The sequence below is a fragment of the Plenodomus lingam genome, assembly GCF_022343315.1.
Source record: "Plenodomus lingam strain CAN1 chromosome Unknown contig_14, whole genome shotgun sequence".
NCBI lineage: Eukaryota > Fungi > Ascomycota > Dothideomycetes > Pleosporales > Leptosphaeriaceae > Plenodomus > Plenodomus lingam.
The window spans coordinates 510,237-533,833 of NW_027093932.1; the positions used below are offsets into that span (position 1 = coordinate 510,237).

General features: G+C 46.2%; 6 protein-coding genes across 6 annotated transcripts; 4 read left to right on the forward strand and 2 right to left on the reverse strand.

Moving 5' to 3' along the window:
* Nucleotides 1-1,527: 1,527 nt before the first annotated feature.
* IAQ61_002259 (uncharacterized protein) lies at nucleotides 1,528-3,384 on the forward strand (the record flags this gene model as incomplete). Its single annotated transcript, XM_003834091.2, has 1 exon — nucleotides 1,528-3,384. The coding sequence occupies one exon, from the start codon at nucleotides 1,528-1,530 to the stop codon at nucleotides 3,382-3,384; it is 1,857 nt and encodes a 618-aa protein (XP_003834139.2).
* Nucleotides 3,385-3,954: 570 nt separating this feature from the next.
* Nucleotides 3,955-6,473, reverse strand: DDI1 (DNA damage-inducible protein 1). Its single transcript, XM_066095469.1, has 4 exons — nucleotides 5,838-6,473; nucleotides 5,517-5,788; nucleotides 4,872-5,446; nucleotides 3,955-4,800 (listed from the first exon to the last, which is right to left on the reverse strand). Coding segments are annotated over exons 2-4 (1,347 nt in total). The 5' UTR covers nucleotides 5,519-5,788; nucleotides 5,838-6,473; the 3' UTR covers nucleotides 3,955-4,030.
* A 7,228-nt stretch (nucleotides 6,474-13,701) lies between these two features.
* IAQ61_002261 (uncharacterized protein) lies at nucleotides 13,702-15,003 on the forward strand (the record flags this gene model as incomplete). The annotated part of the gene is made up of 2 exons (XM_003834093.2): nucleotides 13,702-14,163; nucleotides 14,455-15,003. Coding segments are annotated over 2 exons (1,011 nt in total), but the record flags the coding sequence as incomplete, so codon positions are not given.
* A 986-nt stretch (nucleotides 15,004-15,989) lies between these two features.
* Nucleotides 15,990-17,718, forward strand: IAQ61_002262 (uncharacterized protein; the record flags this gene model as incomplete). The annotated part of the gene is made up of 3 exons (XM_003834094.1): nucleotides 15,990-16,286; nucleotides 16,347-17,564; nucleotides 17,662-17,718. 3 exons carry the CDS (start codon nucleotides 15,990-15,992, stop codon nucleotides 17,716-17,718), a joined length of 1,572 nt encoding a protein of 523 aa, XP_003834142.1.
* A 428-nt stretch (nucleotides 17,719-18,146) lies between these two features.
* On the reverse strand, nucleotides 18,147-19,096 carry IAQ61_002263 (uncharacterized protein; the record flags this gene model as incomplete). The annotated part of the gene is made up of 2 exons (XM_003834095.2): nucleotides 18,147-18,989; nucleotides 19,064-19,096. 2 exons carry the CDS (start codon nucleotides 19,094-19,096, stop codon nucleotides 18,147-18,149), a joined length of 876 nt encoding a protein of 291 aa, XP_003834143.2.
* A 1,543-nt stretch (nucleotides 19,097-20,639) lies between these two features.
* IAQ61_002264 (uncharacterized protein) lies at nucleotides 20,640-22,382 on the forward strand (the record flags this gene model as incomplete). The annotated part of the gene is made up of 4 exons (XM_003834097.2): nucleotides 20,640-20,800; nucleotides 20,855-21,053; nucleotides 21,115-21,424; nucleotides 21,482-22,382. Coding segments are annotated over 4 exons (1,515 nt in total), but the record flags the coding sequence as incomplete, so codon positions are not given.
* Nucleotides 22,383-23,597: the final 1,215 nt, after the last annotated feature.

Below are 23,597 nucleotides of genomic sequence, written 5' to 3' on the forward strand. Positions count from 1 at the left end.
ATACCCTAGGGGTATTCTAGCTTAAGGAGGTATTTAATTATAAGATAAAAGCTAAAGCTTATACTTTATACTAGCTCCTTATCCTTAATAGCTACAAATCTTATATAATAATAAAGTTTATTAAGTACTATAATAAATATAAGATCTTACTTATAATATATCCCCTTTATAGTACTTATACCCTTTAGCTACTTAATATTATAGTATTTACTCCCTTTATAGCTTTATATAAAGCTTAACTATCTAGTTTTCTAGATAGCTCCTAATAGCTTATAAGTATTACTAAAAGGATTTCTACTAGTTATTTAATACTATATAAAGTAATACCTTTAAGGAAAAGCTAATATTAATAGCTTTTAAAGTAATAGGTATTTTACTACTTAACCCTAATATTATCCTTTTAAGGTTTAAAGCACCTATAAATAATAGTAACTAGCCTTCTTTAAGTAATAGTATAACCTTAATATTAAGTATAAGTAATTAGAGAAAGATAGAGTAGTTACTTTATAATACTATAATTAATATCTATAATAAATAGTTAAAGAAGCTTAGCTAGATAATCTATACTATATTAGTAAGAAATACTTTACTTAACTATAAAAATAAACACCTAAGGGCTACCCTAGCTAATAAGAAGAAGTGTAGAAAGTGTAGTAAACCTCTATTATTACCCCCTAATAATAATTATAGTAGTAGTACTTAATTTATTTTACTATTAAAGGTAAAGTAAGTATTTAAGCTCTAGAAGTAAAAGAACCTTAAAGAATAGGAGCTATAATACTAAAAAAGTAAGGTAATTAAGCTTTATAAGTAATAGAAGCTTACTAAAGCTTAACTTATAAAGGAGTATTACTTAAATTAAATAATTACTAAAAAGGAGTAGAAAGAGAAAGCTACTTAAAAAGCTACTATATATAATAAGTAGAAAACTACTAAGTAACTAGAAAAGTAACTCTAAAATAATATTAAAATATCCTAAATAAGTAAGAGGTAAATCCTTAAGCCTCCTACTATTATACTAGCTAAGGTAGTTAATAAGGAGCTAGTAGAAGAGGATATAGTAGTAGAGTTAACTTTATAGCATAGGCGCCTAATTAGACCCCCTAAAAAGCTACTTATATAATCTAAAATATTTAATCTACTCTAATAGATCTAATAATTATAACTCTAAGAAATCTTATAATAATAGCTATTGTGGGTGGCGCAATATCCTTATTTAGTGGGTGGTGGATTTTGGTGTTGGTGGGCGCTCGGTGGGGGTGGGCGCTCGGTGGTGGATCACGTTATAGCACATGACGTTGGAGGGGGTTTTATTTCCTTTCGTTTGATTATCCAATGTAAAAACCAATGTGGATCCTGTGAAGTTTCAGTTCCAGGGTGTGTGATATCAACGAAATGTAATATTAATGTCATATGTTTATCCCTAGGAATTCTTCATGTCTGCATTGTGAGCAACTGCTCGAGTGGAGATGTTGGAAGTATTCCCGCCGCCAACAGGTTCCCCCAAACTCCGCGGTGAAGCCCCACATGCCGGCAAAACCTTCCGCCATTCGCCGACCAAAAAACTTCAAGCCTGGACCAACTGCAACCAACACGAAAAAGCCAAACCATTCACTCTTACCACCACGCAGTTTTCGCCTTCAATTATCCGGCAATATGTTCGCCGTACCGGGATGGACTGTTTCTGCGCCTATCAAGGCGCAAGTTGAAACCCCAAAGCCAAAAGATCCGAATAAGTTGGGCAAGAAGGCGCTGAAGAGGAAAGAGAAGCAGGAGGTCAAGGTTAATACAGAAAACATTGGAGAGTTTTGGGATAAAGCAGTGGAGGCCGTGGGTCTAAAGCCGACAGAAGCACCCAAGGGGGGCAAGAATGCGCAAGATGAGGCCAAATCAGAGACGAATGGCGCGCCTGTGATAGAAGTTGAGGCGACAGGTGCTGGAGCAACAGAGAAGCGTGGAAAGAAGCGCAAGAGGGGCAAGGCTGGAGGAAGAAAGAATAGAGAAGATGGTGGTGAAGTTGCCGAGAAGGCAGAGACTGCTGAATCTGTCACCAAGACACTAAAACACACGACCAAAGACACACAAGCATCCTCAGCCGACAAGCCAGTAACAACAGACGGCGAATCCAAGCGCGACAAGAAGAAACGCAAGAAGGAACACTCGGATGACTCCAAGTCCCCAGTTGTCGAACCCACCCTCCCCGCCGCTGTCGACCTCCTTCCCGAACCCAAAGGCCTCACACCCCTACAGAAATCCATGCGCAGCAAACTCGCCAGCGCCCGCTTCCGCCACCTGAACGAGTCCCTCTACACCAAGCCGTCGGCCGAATCCCTCGACCTCTTCAAACAAGACCCCTCCATGTTCGAAGACTACCACCGCGGCTTCCAACAACAAGTCGAAGTCTGGCCCTCCAACCCCGTCGACAGCTACGTGTCCAGCATCCTTGCGCGCGGCAAAATCAGCCTCCGCGACCCCTGGAAAGCTGCCAAACGGCTCGCGAAAAAAGGCAAAGCTGCGCCCCCAGAAGAAGAAGCCCCAACGTCTGCTGTTGTCCGCGCAACAGGCGATGCAAAACCCCTCCCCCGCAACCTCAAAGGCCATTGCACAATCGCCGATCTAGGCTGCGGCACCGCCTCGCTCTCCTACCGCCTGCAACCCCATCTCAAAGCCCTCAACCTCACCTTCCACTCATTCGACCTGGCCAAGCCCACAGGCCCTTCAGCCCACCTTGTCACCGTCGCCGACATCAGCGCGCTGCCCCTCGCCGACAACAGCGTGGACATTGCCATCTTCTGCCTCGCCCTCATGGGCACAAACTGGCTCGACTTCATCGACGAAGCCTACCGCATCCTCCGCTGGAAAGGCGAACTCTGGATCAGCGAGATCAAATCCCGCTTCGGCCGCGCCGACCCCAAGACGACGTCGAAAATCCCAATCAACAGCATCGGCAGCCTGCACAAGAAAGACGCCAAGCCGAAGAAGAAGAAGAACGCGGCAAACACGCCTTCCCAGCCCGAACCCGAAGGCCCCCAAACCCCGGCCGACGAATCCCTCCTCGCCACCGCAATCGATGGCGCGCCCCCGACCCCACAGGACGCTACGCATATTGCCCCTTTTCTCGCCGTCCTGCGCGCCCGCGGCTTCGTCCTCGATGCCCCTGCCGAACGCCCGCTCGAGGCGGTGGACTCGTCGAACAAGATGTTTGTGCAGATGCGCTTTGTCAAGGCGGCGCATCCGAGTGGCGGCCGCAATGCGAGGGCGGATCAGAGGGTTGGGTCTGGGAAGATGGGGAGGGGGGAAAAGGGTGGGGATGTTGGGGAGGAGGGCGAGGTGGAGGGTAAGGCGGGCGAGGTGTTGAAGCCGTGTCTGTACAAGATTCGGTAAGGCGGGTTGGGGCATGTGGACATGTAGAGGAACTAGCGACTACGGAATCAGACGTCGAGAAATGGGGTTTCCGGATTCAAGACTCGGATGATTCATGCCCAGATGGATTCAGTCTGAAATCTTCATCTTGGATTTTTAAACCCAGACCCAGACCCAGACCCAATCCATGTCCATGTCCATGTCCATGTACGTTTCAAATCTCATGGCGAGCATCATCGCACATCATCACTCTCCCATCCCTGAATCGGCATTTTTCATGCGCTCTCATCCTCATGTCTCCATGTCTCCATGCCTCCATCCAACATTATACATTATACACATCACACATCATACACATCACACATCCCATCGAAAACGAAAAAAATCCCATCATGCCTCAATGCCTAACCCATGGTGCCACGTGAGCAGGGAGAGGAGAAATTACCTTGGCAACATGGCCACTTTGTTGGTTGCTACGTCTAGTCTAATTTGTCCTCGATACAAGGGTTGGGGAATTCCGTCTTGCCCGACTGTCCCTCTTCTCTCTGATCCTCTCGTCTCTCTGATTGCTTCATCGCCCTGGTTTCCCCTCCCCCATTCATCCCACCCCACCCCAGCCAATACAGCCAACCCCCTGCCCGCATATCCCCGTCTACCCAAACCCAACCTACTGGGCTAACTGAGTGAGGACGTTGGCTGCGGCGTCAATGTTGCCGTCGCACATATCCAGGGCTTGGACGGCTTCGGCAGCGGTGACGTTGAACATGCTCGTGAGGCTCTCAATGTGATCGTGTGGATATCTCGAACTGAGCGCCGGCAGGGGAGATGGGGCTGGGGCTGAGGCTGAGGCTTTTGGTGCTGCTGCAGGCTGCGAGGACGACGACGAGGACGAGGGGCCGGGAGCAGCAGTCGCAGAGGAACCTGCTGCAATCGAGTGTTCGGCGGCGGCGGTGGCGCCCTTGGGTCGTACCGCACCGGTTTTGGCGCCAATTTCCGTGCCATTGGGACCCGCAACCGTCGGCTCGTTCATCTCGGCCTCTTCAAAACTGCGGGGAATCTCGGATTCGTGGAGAAAGGGGACTTCTTGGCCTTGGAAGCAGAGCGCATTCTTCTCAAGGTCAATCTTGGCGCGGTATCGCTTGAGCATGTCGAGGCCGAAGAGTAAGTCTACATCTTTGCCCTCCATGACGGTAAAGGCGCAGGGCATGACGGCGCCGCCAATCTTGATTTCGGCGTGGTGGACACGACCGAGGATTCGTGCTGTACCGACTCCGCGAGCCATGCCTGCGTAGCGAACATCCATCAAACGCATGATGCCACACCGTTCGGCGCAGTCGGGCGACATGATGGTGGCCTGGGCGCCCGAGTCGACAAAGGCCTTGACTGGGACGCCATTGACTTCGGTGTTGACGTAGAGCATGTGGACACGTACAAAGACTGACGGTTGCTGTTAGTACTGTTCTTCCCAACCGGAGGGCAGGAGGGAGGGGAAGGGGAGCATGGCTAACCCTCTGGGTTCTCGTCATAGGCCTTTTGCAGATTCTCGACGACACGGTCTTGGCGAATCAGGTCCTCAATCTTGCGCTGGGCCTCGACGTTGAAGGGGTCTTCGTTGAGGAGGGCAATCTGGTTCTGGCGCTCGCGCTCTGCTTCATCGGCCTGGCGTTGTCGCATCGCAAAAGTCTCTCGCCAGCGGACGGGGTCGTTGAGGGCAGCGCCGAGCTCGGGGTCACGGGTGCGGAGGTCGTTTTGGGAGCTGGGGTTCATGAGGATATGCTGTCGCACACCCTCTGGATCAGGCTGGGCTGGCAGGCGCGGGCCGCCGGTTCGAGGGGTGGGGTTACGGCGGATCATGACGGCCAGCATCTCACCATCCCTTATCCCAGCCGCCTCTAGGGTTTGTGTGTCGTGGGCTACCGCCTTGCCATTGAGGTAGATGCTCTGTGTGGTGGCGGGCAGGCCCGTATCGGCCTCGATGAAGCCCTTGAGATCCTTGACGGTGCTGTCCGGCGGCAGCTCGAGCGTCAGCAGCTCATTGTCGGCTTGGGTGCCGGGGGCGGTGATGGAGATGGTGACGCGGGGCCTGGCGGGCGCAGAGTTAGCCGTGACTCGCGGGCAGGTCGCACAGCAACGGCGCTGGCAGACACACTCACATGGTGTGGTGGGCCGGGAGTGGTGGCGGCGTCCCTCGTCCTTGCTGGGCCGGCTGCAGGTTTGGCTGGATGCGGGCCAAGGAGCGTAGTACCGTCACAGGTGAATGCTACAGATGTTGGCTAGATTGCGACGAGAGGGTCCGCTAAGGGGAGGGACGGGGCGGGGGGGAAAAACCGAGGGACGGGCGAGGTTGCAGTGGCCGGTGCAGCGGTCGAGACAGATGGCGGGCAGATGAAGCAGAGCGAGCAGAGAGCAAAGCAGAGGGATTTTCCTGGGAGAGTGAGTGGCAGTAGCAGTCGTGGGCGGTGAGGGATGGTTACGAGTAGTACCCAGCAACTAGGGTAGGTAATACGCCAGATGTGTTTGTGTGTGAGCGGGTATGTGGGGTTGTGTGTGAGTGAGGGACAGAGACGGTAGACAGAGAGCGAAGAGCGAGACAGAGAGCGAGACAGATCTGGACGTGGCACTTGCAGACAGGACAGAACGGACAGTGGACACGAGGGACGAGGGCAGCAGAGACGAGCGGCGGCCGGTTGTAGCTCCAGGGCTTGTAAGTTACCGGTCGGTACCTACCCTGGGTAGATTAGCTGGCTAGAAGGCAATGGAACGGCCAACGGCGAACAGCGCAGGGCCCCGGCCCCCCTCCCCTCTTTCAGGCGACAGCGAGAACGACAGTGACAGCGACAGCGACAACAATAATAGCGACAGCAGCAGCAGCAGCAGCAGCAGCAGCGGTCGTGTGGTGGACGAGGGTCAGCGGGGGCGGGTTAGGCCAGGGCCCAGGGTGTTGCCATCATCATTGTGCAGTGGTGGGGGACCGGGGGAGATTGATGGGCAACAAGGCCAGCACAGGGCCGCAGGACGTGGATGTAGTGGAGAGGGATGGATGATGAAAGGGATGGTGGATGCAATGCAACAGGCAGCTAGGTACAATGGGTAGGTGGGTAGGGTAGGTAGGTACAAGAACAAGAACAAGAACAAGAACAAGAACAAGAACAAGAACAAGAACAAGAACAAGAACAAGAACAAGAACAAGAACAAGAGACAGATACAGATACAAAGGCGGTCAGCAAGGGCCAGCCGCAGCAAGGGTCAGCAAGGACCGTCCCGCACCTACATGACATAGTAGGCCTATCTGGTAGAGTAACCTACCGTACCCTATGTGCATGATCACTAGAGTCATTCACTACTCCAGACCACCCCCCGTAGAAGCTACCAACGCAGGACGGTCAGCCCCAGCCAGCGCCGCCCTGTCTCTACCGGTATGTCCATCGAGAGGCCCATGGTGGGACATGGAACACTAGACACTAACTTACTAGACAGTGTTACTGGAGAGCTACTAGACAAATGCAGTGAGGGGTGAGGGGTGAGGGGTGAGGGGAAAGACAGGCACCATCCAACATCCGCTTCAGGCTATACGGTACAGGACAAGTAAGCGGCTTTGCCCCTCCCCCGCCACCAGCCATGGCTACCATGAGACATGGCCAGATGGGGAACTGCACAGTCATCGTCATCGTTATCGTTAAGGGCGCAGTTCATATAACCATGGAATTAGCGCTGCGTGAACTTGTATTTAGCATAGGGTTAGGCTATACCAAGCTCTACTAGCTAGCTAAGCAAGGTTAACTAAACATTATACTATAAGATTTTATAACACGTTCTAAACCTATTCTAAATATATTCTATACTAGTAATACTATAAGCTACTACTACTATACCTATTACTAACGTATCCCTCTTATTCTATATAAGTAGATTAAAATGTATTTAGAACATGTTCTTAATAGGTTATAAAAGTACTATTAATAGTACCTTACCCTTAGCTACGTCCTAGATAATATTAGGGCATAGCCTATAGTTAGCCCTAATAGGGTAGTTAAAATAGAGAGTAGAGAGTGCTACTACTATACTAAGATTAATAATAAGGGTACCTTATATAAAGTAAGAATAGGTTCTAAACATGTTCTAAATAGGTTCTAATATTCTTAGGCTATTCTAGGTACTAGGGGCACTCTATATACCTATACTAAAAAAGATTATAGGCTTAATATAGCCTACTATAAGGTTAGTAGGGTTAAGAAGACTAGCTAGCCCTCTATAATAGAGGTCTATAAGGTAAAGAGTAAATATATTATTAACCTATTCTTAACTTATTATACTAATATATATAGACTTCTATATAAAGGTTATATATAATTACTAGAATACTCCTTGCTATAAGTTATTTAGAATATATTTAAAACTTATTACTAATATATTTTATAGAAGTTCTCTAAGCCTAGCTAGTAGCTACTATAGGCCCCCCTATAAATACTAATACCCTCCTAAATATAATTTAGAAGAAGACTTGTAGTAGCTATAATAGTAATAAGGTATAGCCTACAAGAACCTATTAAAAACACGTTACTAACTTATTATAGCTTAACTTTATTACTATATCTACCCTACTAAGGATTTAAGGTTATTAGGTTCCTTATACTATCTATACTTATAATTATCCTAGCTATAGTAAGTTATTTATAATATATTATTAACCTATTCCTAACGTGTTTTAAGACTATTACTTTAATACTAGTGTAGACCTTGCTAATTCCTGCTAGAATACTGCCTAGTTCTACTTGTGGTATGCTTTTATAGAGCCTAGGGAGGATAGGGAGGATAGAGAAGATACTAGAGAGGGGGAGGGAGATAATAATAGTAATAAGTAGGAACACGTTAAGAATATATTAAGAATAAGTTCTAATAAATAATATATAATAGTATATAACCTAAAGGGGTAGTAGTAATTACTAAAATAAACTCTCTACTCTTCTCTTTTTTTTTCTATCTACTAAAAGTAAAGTACTATTTACTTTTATAGGGTCCTTTAATAGTATATAACTTTTTCTTTTAACTTTTATAGGTATTATAAAGCTCTAGTAGTCCCTTAGATTAAAGAAGAATCTAGTATTTATAGGTATCTAGCTATAACATATTATTAATATATTCTAAACATGTTTTAAGAGACTAGACTTATATCTCCTTTTTACTACTTTTACTAAATATTATTTATAGTGTAAAGGGGAGTAACTATTTGCTCCTCTTCTTTACTCTCTACTTCCTCTTTAGCCTCTACTCTAGCTACTACTTCTTATTATAGACTAGCTATCTTAGAGGGTTCTTAAACCTTAAAGGAGGCACTTAGTGTAGTCTACTCTACTAGTAGAGAACGTATTATTAATATATTTAGAACACGTTCTTAAGCATTTACTATTAAGCTCCTATAGAAGATCCTTGCTTCTGCAATACCTTATATTATAGTTCTGCTATAGTTTACTAGGGCTATTTAAACCTTAGGATAATACCTCTTAAGGTAGTAGATAAGATTGCCTCTATTAGAGAAGTAACGCTAAAATAGTTATTAATATATTATAAACATGTTCTAACTTATATATATATATACTCTACAAAGTTCCTATACCCCTAATCTAGCCTAAATAGCCTAGCAGAAAAGCTTGCTAGGAAATACTATTTACCTATTATTTAGGTAGGATATTATAGGAGAGAATACCTTAGTATTAGATAGAAGTAACTTAAGCTTAATATATTGCTAGTATAAATCCTACTTAGTATTAGAACAAGTTTATAACGTGTTCCTAACGTGTTCTATTATATACTAACTTTAAAAGATCTTTATAGACTATATTAACTAGTTATATCTAATAATATTAGGAAAGATAGATAGTAAAATAGTATTAAACTCTTAAATATAAAAAGTTCTTGTAGAGTGTAAGAAGAAAGAAGAAGAAAGAGAAGAAGAAAGAATATATATTTATCTACTTATATATACTTATATAATAGACTAGAATATATTAAGAACTAGTTAGGAACTAGTTACTATATTTATAGACTAACCCTACCTTATATAAAAAGTAGCTATCTCTTTCTTAAGTTTAAACTATACCTTTTGCAATTTAAATAGTGCCTTTTTCTATACAAGTTCTTCCTTATCTACCTCTAGCTTTTCTTTTCTCTCCTTTAGAGCCTAATTACTAAGAAGAGCCTTTTATTATAAAGTTTATAGTTATAGACTAATAATAAGTTAGGAATATATTATAAACGTGTTTTGCAAAGCATACCTTTAGGTTACTATTAGTAGAGGAGAAGAGCCTAGTAGTAGAGAAGATAGAAAAGGGGCTAGTAAACTTCTTTCTAATACTACTCTACTACTTGCCCTCTAGCTTTAGGCTTTTAAGCGTACTCTTTTATTTCTTATTAGGAATAAGATATATCTAGTTAAGTTAGATATAGCAAGACTTACTTTATTATTATCTAGAGTATTATTATTATTATAGGACGCGTTCTAAATATATTCTAAACATGTTTTAATTAGCAAATATATATAACGCTAGCGTAAGACTTACTTTCTCCTCTCTAAAGCTTTTTAAGGTACTTTTGCTTAAGCCTATTAGAAGTTCTATAGTTATAGCGTATTCTAAACTTGCTCTAGGCTTTAAACTCTTTTATATCCTATAGATCTATCTAGTGTGCACTATACAATATTACTTATATAATTCTAATAGGTTAAGAATAGGTTATAAACTTACTTCTAAGTAGCCTTAAGAATACTTACATGCTTACTAGTTTTATATCCTTTCTAGCCTACTTGCTTAGCTATATTTAAATAAGATTCTAGTTTTTCCTATACCTCTTTTAATATTTTACTACAGTATTATACAATCCTAGTAGTAATTACTAGGTTTTTCTTATAGATTGCCTAGTTTTAGGTATCTTTAGAGGGTTTGTGTTCTAATTATATAAGAACAAGTTAGGAACACATTTAGAATAGGTTTAGAATATGTTTACTTACGTAAGAGGAGGTTAGCAAGCTAAAAGTATTCCTCTACTATTAATACCTATAGTAATTTACTTAGATATAAAGAGGTAGTATTATCTAGCTCTCTTTTATATACTTTATAAATACTTCTTTATAGATGTACTTAATAAAATCTTATATAAGATTAAAGTTGCTAGCGCTAGTTACGCTTATAGGGATTAATTAACTAGAGATAGCGCCTAAGTCCTAGAAACAAGTTAGAAACATGTTACAAACATGTTGCAGTGTGCTATAAAACTTGCCTATTATCTGCTTATTATATATATTAATAGTAGTCCTATAGAATCCCTATAAGTAAATATGCCTCTATAATACTTGTCTTTTTATAAGTGCTTTACACTTCTAAAAGAAGTTAGTAATAGTAACTTAATATATCTTAGTTATATCCTTATCTATAATAATTTAGCTAAGTATAATAACTATAATATATTAGAAATATGTTACAAACCTGTTCTTAATGCGTACGCTTCTTTTCCTATAGGTAGAAGATTACTATTAGAATCTCTACCTATGCCCTATATAGCCTCTTATATAATATATCTATCTAGAACGTATCTTAATCTAATAGAATTAATACCTACTCTTTAAAAAGGTAAATAATTAAGTTACCTAAGCTTAATATAAAGATTTGCTATATATACGCCTATAGTAACGTGTTAGCAACGTGTTCTAAACCTGTTCTCTTACACTACGTATAGTTTTAGGATCCTAATGCTTTATCCTCTACTTATAGTGTACTCCTCTAAGGCTACTTTTAAATAGGAACTATAGAAGCTTTTTACGCTTTATAATACGCAAGATTTTATCTTTATTTATAAAGCTAATATGCATTTCTTTAATAGAATAGAAACCTTTAAGTTAGAGATAGGTTTAGAGCTAGGTTAAGTTTAGGAACTAGGCTATAACAAGTTAGGAACACGTTTATAATAGGTTGCAAATAACTTATATTATATAAGCTACAGAGTAAGCATAGGCTATAATACCTTTACTACTTCCTTAATATTACTATTAGATAGTATTAAGGGAGGAGGAGGTATATATATATGTATACTAAAAGAAATAATAGTAAAAAAAGGTATTACTACTATATCTATTAGTATAATTACTTAGAAGGTAACTTTATACAGGATTTTAAATAGAGATCCTTGCCCTTATAGATAATTAACGCCTAGAATATATTAGGAACGTGTTAGGAATAGGTTGCAATATACCTACTACACTTCTTTATCTAGCTTAACTATAGCTTAACTATAGAATATAAAGTAGGACTACTAGAAAGATTTAATATCTCCCTAGTTAGAAGACCTTATAGATATATAGAGTCTACCTCTAGTAGTACCTAACTAAAATAATATTTTTTCCTAGTAGTAGATATTAGGCTATAGTTCTAATAGCTAATATATAGTTAAGCCTGTTCTATAATTTACTAACTTATTATTAACACGTTTTAAATATATTTAAGTTTTACTCCCTACCTAATTTACTATAGTCCTTATTATAGGATAATAAGACACCTAGTAGTCCTTATAAATTCTTAAAGAGAAGCGCTTAATAAGGCTATAATAATAGCTTCTTATTTGTAGTTCTCTTTATAGAATTTTCTTAGGTACTATACTTTTTAAGGTTTAGATCTAATTATATAATACATTATTAATAATATAATAAGAATATATTTATAACGTGTTCTTAAGATACTTACACACTTTTACCCTAGAGTATTAGTATTTATACTAGCTTGCTAGCTAGCTATTAAAGAATAGTAAAGTTATAGGCCTATTAAGATAGATAGACTAGTAGGAGTATTATACCTACTAGAATTAGAATAATTTAAGAACATATTCTTAACGTGTTACCTATATAGCCTGCATAAGCACCTCTTCTCTTATTAGGTAAGAGCTATCTTTATATTGCTAAACTAGTATTATATACCTATACCCTTAGCTATATAATTAAGGGTATACTAGGAGAATAGCTATATATTTAATAATTACTAGTGTAAGTAGTAGTCCTTAACTATTACTATAAGTAAGGTATATATTATGCCCCTATAACGTGTTACTAACCTATTCTAAACTTGTTCTATTTACTTTTACTTACTTCCTTAATACTACTACTACTATCCTCCTCTAGCACTTTATATAGTTGCCTAAATTTATCTCTAATATTACTATCTAGTTTAGATATGTTGTCTAGTACTACTATACTAAACTCTAGTATAGTATTTAGGAACACCTGTATATTATTAAGAATAGGTTTAGAATATATTTAAAAAAGATAGTAACAAAAACTGCGTTTACTTACTTAAATTACCCTAATTTATACTTAACTATAGGCTAGTTTATATAACTATGAAAATTTGCCGCTGTGACGTGGACTTGAACCTACAGGGATATTCTAACCACTCGGAGTAAAGCCCAAGTCGCCCGACGCTAAACCCATGGTCATATGACATGCCACCACGTCATCGTCGTTGTTGTCCTCGACATGGTCGGTCGAGTCGAGGGATTCGCGGGGTGCACGACAGCCAGTCCGCCAGTCATTCGTGTACGTGGTTGGATGGGTGGGATGGATGATGGCTGAAGTATACAATCTCCCAGTTCTACCTAGAGTGCCATTCACCTGCAAGTCTGCTACCAACAGTCTGCTTGGGCTGGGCAGGAAACGGAAAGGGTGGGTGGTGCGTCTCGGCTATTGTGTATACTGTTGTTACCTAGAGTATGCTATGACTACCGTCCGGTACCGGTAGGTAGGTATCCCCTCGGACCTTGTCTGGAAAGGATTGCACGACCCTACGTTAGAGTACAAAGAACATGGAGTGGCTCCTTGCCTAGAACGACAAAACCCTTTTACCCAGAGGAGTACCTGGACACGTGAGACAGCACACTGTAGACTCTACATGCCAACATGCAAACGTGCAACTACACATGACCTGTCATGGTCTATTCCTACAGCTGCCTACCATGGTACGCCTACATGGGTCTCGGTAGTATGTACAGTACGGCAGCTAGCCTACCGGTACAGTAGGTGGAAGAAAAGAAGTAAACATCGGGCGGCAATGAACTACTAGAGTAGTCTCCAGCCCGACTAGATACGGTAGGTGCGCGGTACGGTACCGGTAGTTAGTTACTAGGTAGATTAAGCGAGGCCAATTACCACAAGTCTGGCCTCCCTCCCCCTCCCCAAGCCGGTCATCTCGTGAGAAGGCAGGGAAAGAGCAGAGCACAGGGCCCATTGCCATCATCCCACCCAACAAGTGACTGCCTGCCAACTTTGAACCCCCCCCCCCCCCAACAACAACTGCTGCAGTCCGCGGCTTCCTGCAGCTGTACCTTACCACCCTCACCACCCTTACCACCCTCACCACCCTTACCACCCTCCACCTCCACCTCCACCTCCACCTCCACCTCCACCTCCACTTTCCTGCTTCGCTGCCCAAGAAAAGACTCCCCTCCCTCACTGTCCACCCAGACCCGTCAGCCCGCGAACGGCTCATCGCCAACGCCAAGATGCCACGGGACCTGCTAGCCGACCGCAAGACACTGGACGGCATGACGGAACTCTCCAGAGAATCTGCCCACACTGGCTCCCCGCCCGATCAGCCTTCCTCCAGCCTGGTTCCCCACCGCGAATCCAACCTCATGAAGCAGGAACGCCTCAAGAAGACGGGGATTGTCCCTTTTGCCCAGCTGCTCAATGTGGAGGACCTCGACGACTGTGACTGGCTCGAGCATGCTGCTTTTGATCCGAGAGAAGCTGCTTCTAGGGAGAAGGTGGGTTGCTACTGCTACTGCTACTACTACTGCTACTACTACTCCTACTCCTACTACTACTCCTACTACTACCCTTCACTGCTCTTGTGATGATTTCTTGTCATCATCGTCATCGTCATCAACTCTCCCTTCTCGACTGGATGAATCCCCATCCTGCACCTTTGGTACCACTCTACTCGTCACCATGGTTGGTCTACAGCAACATGCCCTCCCCAGCCCGTCAGCCTTGAACCTTGAATGCACCACCGTCTCCACGTGACTCCATACCGCACCCACTAACCAACCCTACAGCTCGAATACCGGCTCTCGATATGTGGTGAACTCTGCTCCGGTCTCTTCACCTCGGCCTACCCCACCTCGGATGGCCCCTTGGCTACCTTGCTCAAGTCGCGCCCCACCTTTGCCTCGATAGACTCCTCTGACAAGGAGCGAAAACGCATCCTCCTGGCCCACATCATCGCCACCAAAGCCTCGTCCCATCTGGTCACAGACGCCGCCATGGACTACCCCCAAGACTGGAAATCAAAGTACCAACTCACCCCCAAGATCGGCCACAACGAAGACGGCCAGACCATTGCCCTTCACAGTCTAGCCGTCCACCCGGATTTCCAGAAAAAAGGCCTGGGCCAGATCCTGCTCAAGGCCTATATCCAGCGCATCCGCGACAGCCAGGTGGCCAAGCGCATTTCCATCATCTGCAGAGATCGCTATGTCCCTTTTTACGAGAAGACTGGATTCAAAACGAGGGGGCCGAGCAAGTGTCAGTATGGGGGAGGCGGGTGGGTGGACATGATGTTGGATTTTGAAGAGGATTATCGGGACGAGTTTGGCAACTCTTGAAGACACGACAGGTCCAAACGGCGAAGCTGGGCCTCGTTTTTTCTTGTGCTATTATATACATACAACTAATGCGGATCTGAATAGAGGGAGCTCATGGTAATCGCAAAGACTTTTCTTGTTCGGGTCTGGTTTTTTGTTTTTGTCAACTGCTTTCATCACGCTCCTCCTCTTTGGCCAGGTCTCTTTGGTACATCAACGGACGGATTCCAACATTCTCCTGACTTGATTACTCTACTCTTCCTTCTCGACGCCCTCCCTCGTCAGAACAGGTTCCAGGAAAGAGTGGTGTTGTCTGGTAGAGTACAGTAGGTAGTTCAGCTTGTGCTAACACGCATCCAGCCTAGCGTTGGAAAAATTCTAGACGCCAGATTGACACTAGTGTCGTACCTAGGCCAAGACTTGTATAACAGTATCCCACAATACGGTACAGAACTTTGGATTCAAACAAACTACTTTCCCGCTAAGAGGAAGTAATGGATTGTGCGGTGTTTCTGGGACTAGAATCTTCAGGGACTACATCCTTACTCTATTCTTCTTCACCCACTGAGCTAAACACCAAAGCTTGCAAAAAAAAAACACACACACATCTCTGGCAGGCGACGATCTCGGCCTCGGTCCTAGCACCGCAGTGTGGTCCTGGCTGGTGGAGATGGGTGCGTGTGTCCTGTGGGTGCAACGTGGATGACGTGCTCTACCTGGGGGGATGATGTGCTAGCTGCTAGACACTTGTTGAGAGAAGGCGATGAAAAATTCTTTGATGGGCGGGTTTGGGTGGGGAATGGCGCATGTAGTAGTAGTAGTAGTAGTAGTAGTAGTAGTAGTAGTAGGTAGGTGGTCTGCATATAGGTACATGGCTTTGGGGAAAAAGTCTTGGGCAGAAGAAGGGACAGCTAATGTCCTACTAGCCTGCAAAAGGTCGGATCAGGGCCATTTTTCAATTCTCTTCTTTGTCGAGACGATTCGTCGACGCCAAAGAAAGGCATACCATGTTCAAGGACAGCCGAGACATTGAGAGTCCGCCCCATCTCGACCGTCATGCTTCCGACGACCAGCCCATCCTCGAGCCACAGCTCAATGTGGGCGGACATGGTGCAACGCAGCGCCATCTGAGAAACTACCATGTCACCATGATTGGCTTTTGTTCCGGCATTGGCACTGGTCTGTTCATTGGAACGGGGGCTGCGTATGCCAGTGCTGGTCCTGCTGGCTTATTGCTGGCGTATATCATTGTGGGCAGTGTGTTGTGGTGTGTTATGCAGAGTATTGCAGAGTTGGCTACCGTGGTTCGTCTCATCGTCGTGTATTTACCTTTTGCTTTTCATCTTTGCTCATGGTCCTGCTAGATTCCTACTGCTGGTTCGTTTCCTCACTTTGCTAGCCGGTTCATCGATCCTGCCGTTGGGTTCTCCCTAGCCATCAGTTATGGATACTGCTACACGATATCCATCGCAGCAGAGTGCTCCGCCTCCGCCATCCTCGTCGGATACTGGACCGACATGTCTCCTGCCATTGTCATCACCATCAGTCTCGTCCTGATCCTCGCCATCAACCTCTCCAACGTACGTTGGTTTGGCGAGTCCGAAGTCATTGCCGGCTCCATCAAAATCGCCTGCTTCCTCGGTCTGATACTCGTCTCCATCGTCATCACCAGCGGCGGCGCCCCCAACCGCGAAACTATTGGTTTCCGATACTGGCATCAACCCGGCGCCTGGGTCGACTACAACGGCATCACCGGGTCGACAGGCCACTTCCTCGGCTTCCTCGCCGCCTTTGTAAACGCCTCCTTCTCCTTCATCGGCGTCGAAGTCGTCGTCATCACAGCGGCAGAGAGCATCAACCCCCACACAGCCATACCCCAATCCGCCCGCCGCGTCACCTACCGCATCGCCCTCTTCTACATCCTCGGCGCCCTCCTCATCGGCCTCATCGTCGACCCCCGCAACCCCGCCCTCGTCTCCGGCACCGGCAACGCAAACTCCTCACCCTGGGTCCTCGCCATCAAACACGCCCGCATCACCGCCCTCCCCTCCCTCGTCAACGCCTGCATCCTCATCTCCGCCTGGTCCGCAGGCAACAGCTACTGCTGGGTCGGCTCCCGCATCCTCCTCGCCATGACAACCGACCACCAACTCCCCCAAATCTTCGCCCGCACCTCCGCCTCGGGCGTCCCTTATATCGCCGTCCTCGCCTCCTGGTCCTTTGCACCCCTCGCCTACCTCAGTCTCGGCACCGCTGGCCCCGCCCAGGCTTTTGCCTGGCTTATGAATCTCAGCACCGTTGCTGGCCTGATTGCTTGGGCGACGCTTTGTTTTGCGTACATTCGCTTCTTTGCTGCCTGTCAGGCTCAGGGCTTACATCGTGATAGTCTGCCCTGGCGGGGGCCGTGGCAGCCGTATACGGCGTGGTATGGGTTTGTGGGCGCTACGCTCATTACGCTCATTACTGGCTTTCCAGTCTTTTTGCGGGGGAATTGGAATACGGCGGATTTTGTGGCGTCGTATGTTGGGATTCCGATTTTTGTGCTGCCGATTTTGGGGTGGAAGGTTGTCAAGGGGTCAACGGTTTGTGCTTTTGTTTCTTTCTGCTTTCTGCTTTCTCTCGTTTCCACACGCAGACTGTTGCGGTTGAGAGGAAGTGCCTGGGCTAACAGATGGCTAGTTTCGGCGCGCTAGTACGATTGATTTGTGGTCTGGACGGTTGAAGACGGAGGCGTAAAACACTCCCTCACCTCTACCGTCACATTGCGAACACAGTACACACCTCACCTCATCATAACAGCCTATCCCATACCAACCCATCTAACTCGCCACTAGGTTGGGTAGCCAGTGCCATTTTGTACCCTCTAGATGGGCTGGAGGGGTCTAGCGTTGGCGCTTTGGGATTATGGTTACTGCCACATCCCTCTCACACGCTAGGGTGTGGGTATATAGTAGAGTGGAGGACAGTGAAGTACAGCACAGCACAGCAAGTACCATCATCATCATCGTCATCACACTCTCACCCTACTCTTACCATACTCTCATCAGCTCTCATCAAAATCTTACCACACACACGTCCAATCTCCTAGGAGACCTTTTGTTTTGAGGACACGGTTGCATGGTGTTTGGGATGTGTGGTTTAGTATACAGAGGACAGGGTACATGTTACAATCTCGCCCTGACTCGTTCCTGCCTTGGCTCTGGCCTCGCGGCTACATTGTCATTCACCTCCTCCCCCCCTTTCTCATCCACCTCCCCCCTCGCCTTCTCATTAACCTCCCCCCTCGCCTTCTCATTAACCTCCCCCCACCACCTCTTCCTCATCTCATGCCCCCGCATCAAAACCTCCACCCACCCCCCCTCAAACCGCGGGACCTTCCTCCCCGGCCCCTCCTCCCCCGCCAACTCCCTCACCGCCTCAAAATACTCCTCAAACTGCGGATACACCAGCGTAAACCCCACACCATCCCCCTTTTCACGCACCCGCTCCTCCTCCCATCGCCGCTGCTCTGCTACGGGCGGGAGTTTGCAGCGCCCCGCGAGGATGCGGGCGCAGAGTACGGCTTGCCATTCGAAGATGCGGAAGGTGAGGCCGGGGGCTACGGCGCCGACGAAGAGGAGGGTGGGGTCGGCGGTGTATACGACGTGTTGGTAGAGGCCTGGGATGCGGTTGTTGCGGATTTTGACAGAGGGGAGGAAGGGTAGGGTCCAGGTGTATCCTGTGCCGAAGATTATTTCGTCGATGTTGGGGATGGTGGTGTTGTCTGTGAAGTGTGCGGTGATGGTTGTGGTGTTGTTGTTGTTGCTGTTGTTGCTGTTGTTTTTGTCGAGGGAGAAGTGGGAGAGCGATGGCTTTTGGAGGATTAGGGGGTGTTTGAAGGCGATGTCGCCGAAGAAGATGTTGGGTTTGTGGCCGAGGACGACGGCGGGGATGGGGGTTTGGGCGATGCCGATTAGGTCGATGGCTATGTCTGCTGCTGAGACTGAGGCACCTACTATCAAGACCTTCTGTAGACATCACCATCAGCTATGATCACGCCGCGTTGCGTAGGCGAGCAAAAGCAGTCCACAGTCATCCTTACCTTATCCTTGTACCCCTCTCTCCCCCGAAACATCTTACTATGCTTCACGCTCCCCGGCCTCGCCCGCTGCACATCCTCCAAGCCCGGAACTTGCGGAATATAGGGGACACTGTAATGTCCACTCGCCACCACAACCGCATCAAACCACTCCTCCCACCACTCATCCCCCCCCTCCCCCTCCCTCCTCAACACCACCCTCCACTCCCCCCCAACCTTCTCCACCAACTCCACACTCGTCCCATAACTCACAAACGCCTCGTAGCCCCGTCTGCGCACCAGCCCTTGCACCCAGCGCCGCACAATGCTGTGGTGCAGAAAGGGTGACTGGGGCCCGTGTTTTGAGACGGAGAGCGCGCTTGGTTTACCGTGGAGGGGTTCTTGGGAAAAGGACATGGCTATGTGGTGGACGTTTGTTTCTAGGTAGGGGTATACGGACGACTCGCTGTAGCGTGGACGCGTGGATTTTTCGGTTTTGGCAGGGAGGGAGGCGGGGAGGGGGATTGGGGGGTCAGCGGTGCGGGATGCGAGGGCGGAGAGGGAGGATGGGGGGATGGGGGGTGGGGGTGTTGAGTCTTCGAGCCTGTGGGTGTGTGAGTGTGAGTTTGGGGTTGTTTGATTTGCATGATGGGGTTTGTTTTGTTTGTGGTGGGCAAGGGGAGGGGGAGGATGGTGGATGCTGCAAGGAAATGGAGAGTGTTACCAGCATCCACCTGGTGCTTCTCGTCGTTCAAAGACCCGGATCCGATCAAAGGTTTGCTCTCGAGCAAGTGCGTCGATGGTGATTGCACCGCCGGGCCCAAGACCGATTACGGCGACTCGTTTGATTCCCATGTTTTTGTCTTTCCTCGTCTCTTGTATGCAACTTGTAAATTGTGCTCTGTACCGGTACAAGTAATCCGACTGGAAATCTTCACCGCGACGTCAGCCAAACATATATATACTCCAAAAAAAACCTCGCATCCGAAAAAAATCCCAGCCTGCGATTCACACCCCGGACAAAGGGAGCAGCAAGGGGGATTCACATTTAAAACATACTCAGTTCCTGTGTCCTATACCCAGTCGGCATCCCTCTTATCGCAGCACCAGACCAACTTACTCCGCGGCATCTCCGCCACCGAAGTGCGTCTTAGTAATTATACCACCGAGTCCGCACCGAGGCCCCGACCTATCAGCGCGCCCTCTTTTCCCAATTAGCGCTGCTAGACTCGGCGCCTCTTGCTTTCTTACTTGGACGTCGCGAGTTTGCGACATGAGGGCGTTGATGTCGACATGAGGGTTGGGGATGTCGACATTGGCGGCCTCCCTGTACTTACCCTTGCTGTTTCTCGATGGGGAATTCACCAGGCTGCATGAGTGGGTGGGCAAGGGTTGGGAAAGGCGGTTCTCGTATTGGTAGTGGGAGGTAGTGTGTACGTGTGGGTATTGTGGCTCGGTGGGGTGGAAGATGGGGAGGATGACGACTTGGACGGGTGGGAGTGCGAAATTTGGGGTGTGGATGACGCCTTAAGGATGGATTGGGTGGATGAGAAGAAAGGAGAATTGCGTTTATAACCCATGCATGTGTTGTAGTCTGTAGAGCAGAGTCCTCAAGCTCGTCTGTGTGCACAGGATCCGGAAAATGGCTGATGTTGAGGGAAAACCGGGGTTACCTATTGCACGAAGCGACGTGTGCGACTCGAGTGGAAGTGAAGTGACGACTCTGACCAACGACGGTGTAACCCTCCGCGCTAAACGAAAGTAAGCTGTCCCAACATCCTCTTCAATTCCATCTCAGGCGTTGATTCAAATCAGGGTTGACGCGACCGTCCTCCCCCTACTGTTCCTGGGCCTGCTGGTCTTCCAGCTCGACCGCATGAACCTGGGCAGCGCCCTCACAGACGGGTTTGCACAGGATGTCGGTATAGACCAAGATACGGTTAACCTAGGTAATCAACTCATGTTCCTGGGTATCGTGGTGCTGGAGATACCATCGAACATGCTCTTGCAACGAGTACGCACCTCGCCCTGCCACTAGTGAAGCAAATCGTGCGAGTTCACTAACGCAAGACTAGATGGGACCACGCACATGGATGGCCGCCCAAGTCTTCATATTCGGGCTCGTGGCAACATTGCAGGTGTTTGTGCGGAACAAGACTGGGTTCTTGTTGGCGCGCGCTTTTTTGGGCTTGTGTGAGGCTGGGTATATTCCGGGGGGTATTTATACATTATCCATGTGGTATACGAGGCGAGAGCTGGCAAAACGTGTGGCTGTGTTTTTCTTCGGTATGTTTGGTGGTAATGCGATTAGTCCGTTGTTGGCGAGTGGGATCTTGAAGTTGCGTGGCCGCGGAGGAATGAGAGGCTGGCAGTGGTTGTTTCTGCGTAAGTGCTTTTCTTACATTGAAGTAAAGGTGGTGGCGTAGTGCTGACATGAATCAGTGGAGGGTATATTCACCATGGTAGTCTCGGTCATCCTGCTTCTTCTGCTGCCAGGCAGTCCGGATGAGGCTCGGCCCCTATGGTCGCCAGGCCTGATTCGCTTCACAGACAGTGAGCGCGAAGCACTTCAACACCGCCTTGAAGCCGACGATGGAGAGCGCAAGCCTGGTGCACAAAGTCTGCAGATCCCACCATATATCGTCTGGAAGACAGTCAAGCATTACCGCCGCTGGCCCTCATTCATCTCCACCTTTGCAGTCTTCTCCACATGGTCCTCCCTCACCACATACACACCCAGCATCATCCTCTCACTAGGCTTCAGTCGCATCGAGGCCAACGCTCTCGCAAGCATAGGCGGCTTTCTCGCCCTCCCCATCGTCTTCTTCTTCGGCTGGCTCTCCGACAAAACCAACAAGCGCGGTCTTGCCGTCCTCATCGCACAAACCTTCTATCTCCTCATCCTAATCCTCACCCATGCCCTACATCCACATGTGGGAAAGTGGTCGCGCTGGGGTCTCTGGACAGCCGTGAATGCATTTGCCATTGGTTACCACCCCGTGCATAACTCGTGGGTCCAGCTAAACTGTCGCGACCCGCGGGAACGTAGCATTAGCATCGCCATGTGGGTCATGAGCGCCATGTCGGGATTGATGGTGGGCACGCAGTATTACCGTGCGGATGACGTGCCGTTCTACAGTCGGGGATTGAGGATCCAGGTTGTGATGGTGGCGGTGGGCATGGTTTTTGCGATGGTGCAGGTGGGCGTGTATGCGTGGTATAATAAGAGGTTGCTGGCAAGATGGAGCGGGCAGGGGGGCAAGAAGCCGTGGCTATATACACCTTGATATCGTCAGATTTGACATGTCACAACCACCAAATGAGAGACTAAACTAGCTCGTAATTACTCGATCAATGATTTTTTTTTGGCAAAAATACACTCGCGTTGAATGAGTTCTTGGTGTCGTCGAAACAGAGTTGCGATGAGGTACTGTGGTAGTGTACCACGTTGTGATGCACGTCATCACTGGCGTTCTCCACCGTCGCCCTCACCACCCCATTCCTACTGTTTCAGATTAGTACATGCACCTTGGATGTATTGGATACACAGCTGGGGTGGTGGCATGTCATATAACCATAGGTTTAGCGTCAGGCGACTTGGGCTTTACTCCGAGTGGTTAGAATATCCCTGTAGGTTCAAGTCCACGTCACAGCGGCAAATTTTTATAGTTATATAAACTAGCCTATAGTTAAGTATAAATTAGAATAATTTAAGCAAGTAAACGTAGTTTTTATTACTATCTTTTTTAAATATATTCTAAACCTATTCTTAATAATATATAGGCGTTCCTAAATACTATACTAGAGTTTAGTATAGTAGTACTAGATAATATATCTAAACTAGATAGTAATATTAAAGATAAATTTAGGTAACTATATAAAGTGCTAAAGGAGGATAGTAGTAGTAGTATTAAGGAAGTAAGTAAAAGTAAATAGAACAAGTTTAGAATAGGTTAGTAACACGTTATAGGGGCATAATATATACCTTACTTATAGTAATAGTTAAGGACTACTACTTACACTAGTAATTATTAAGTATATAGCTATTCTCCTAGTATACCCTTAATTATATAGCTAAGGGTATAGGTATATAATACTAGTTTAGCAATATAAAGATAGCTCTTACCTAATAAGAGAAGAGGTGCTTGTGTAGGCTATATAGGTAACACGTTAAGAATATGTTCTTAAATTATTCTAATTCTAGTAGGTACAATACTCCTGCTAGTCTATCTATCTTAATAGGCCTATAACTTTACTATTCTTTAATAGCTAGCTAGCAAGCTAGTATAAATACTAATACTCTAGGGTAAAAGTGTGTAAGTATCTTAAGAACACGTTATAAACATATTCTTATTACATTATTAATAACCTATTATATAATTAGATCTAAACCTTAAAAAGTATAGTACCTAAGAAAATTCTATAAAGAGAACTACAAATAAGAAGCTATTATTATAGCCTTATTAAGCGCTTCTCTTTAAGGATTTATAAGGACTACTAGGTGTCTTATTATCCTATAATAAGGACTATAGTAAATTAGGTAGGGAGCAAAACTTAA

Coding starts and splice junctions, on each gene's coding strand:
- DDI1 (XM_066095469.1), bottom strand. Junction 4,801..4,871: donor CTATGACGAGAACCCAGAGG/GTTAGCCATGCT, acceptor AGCAACCGTCAG/TCTTTGTACGTGTCCACATG.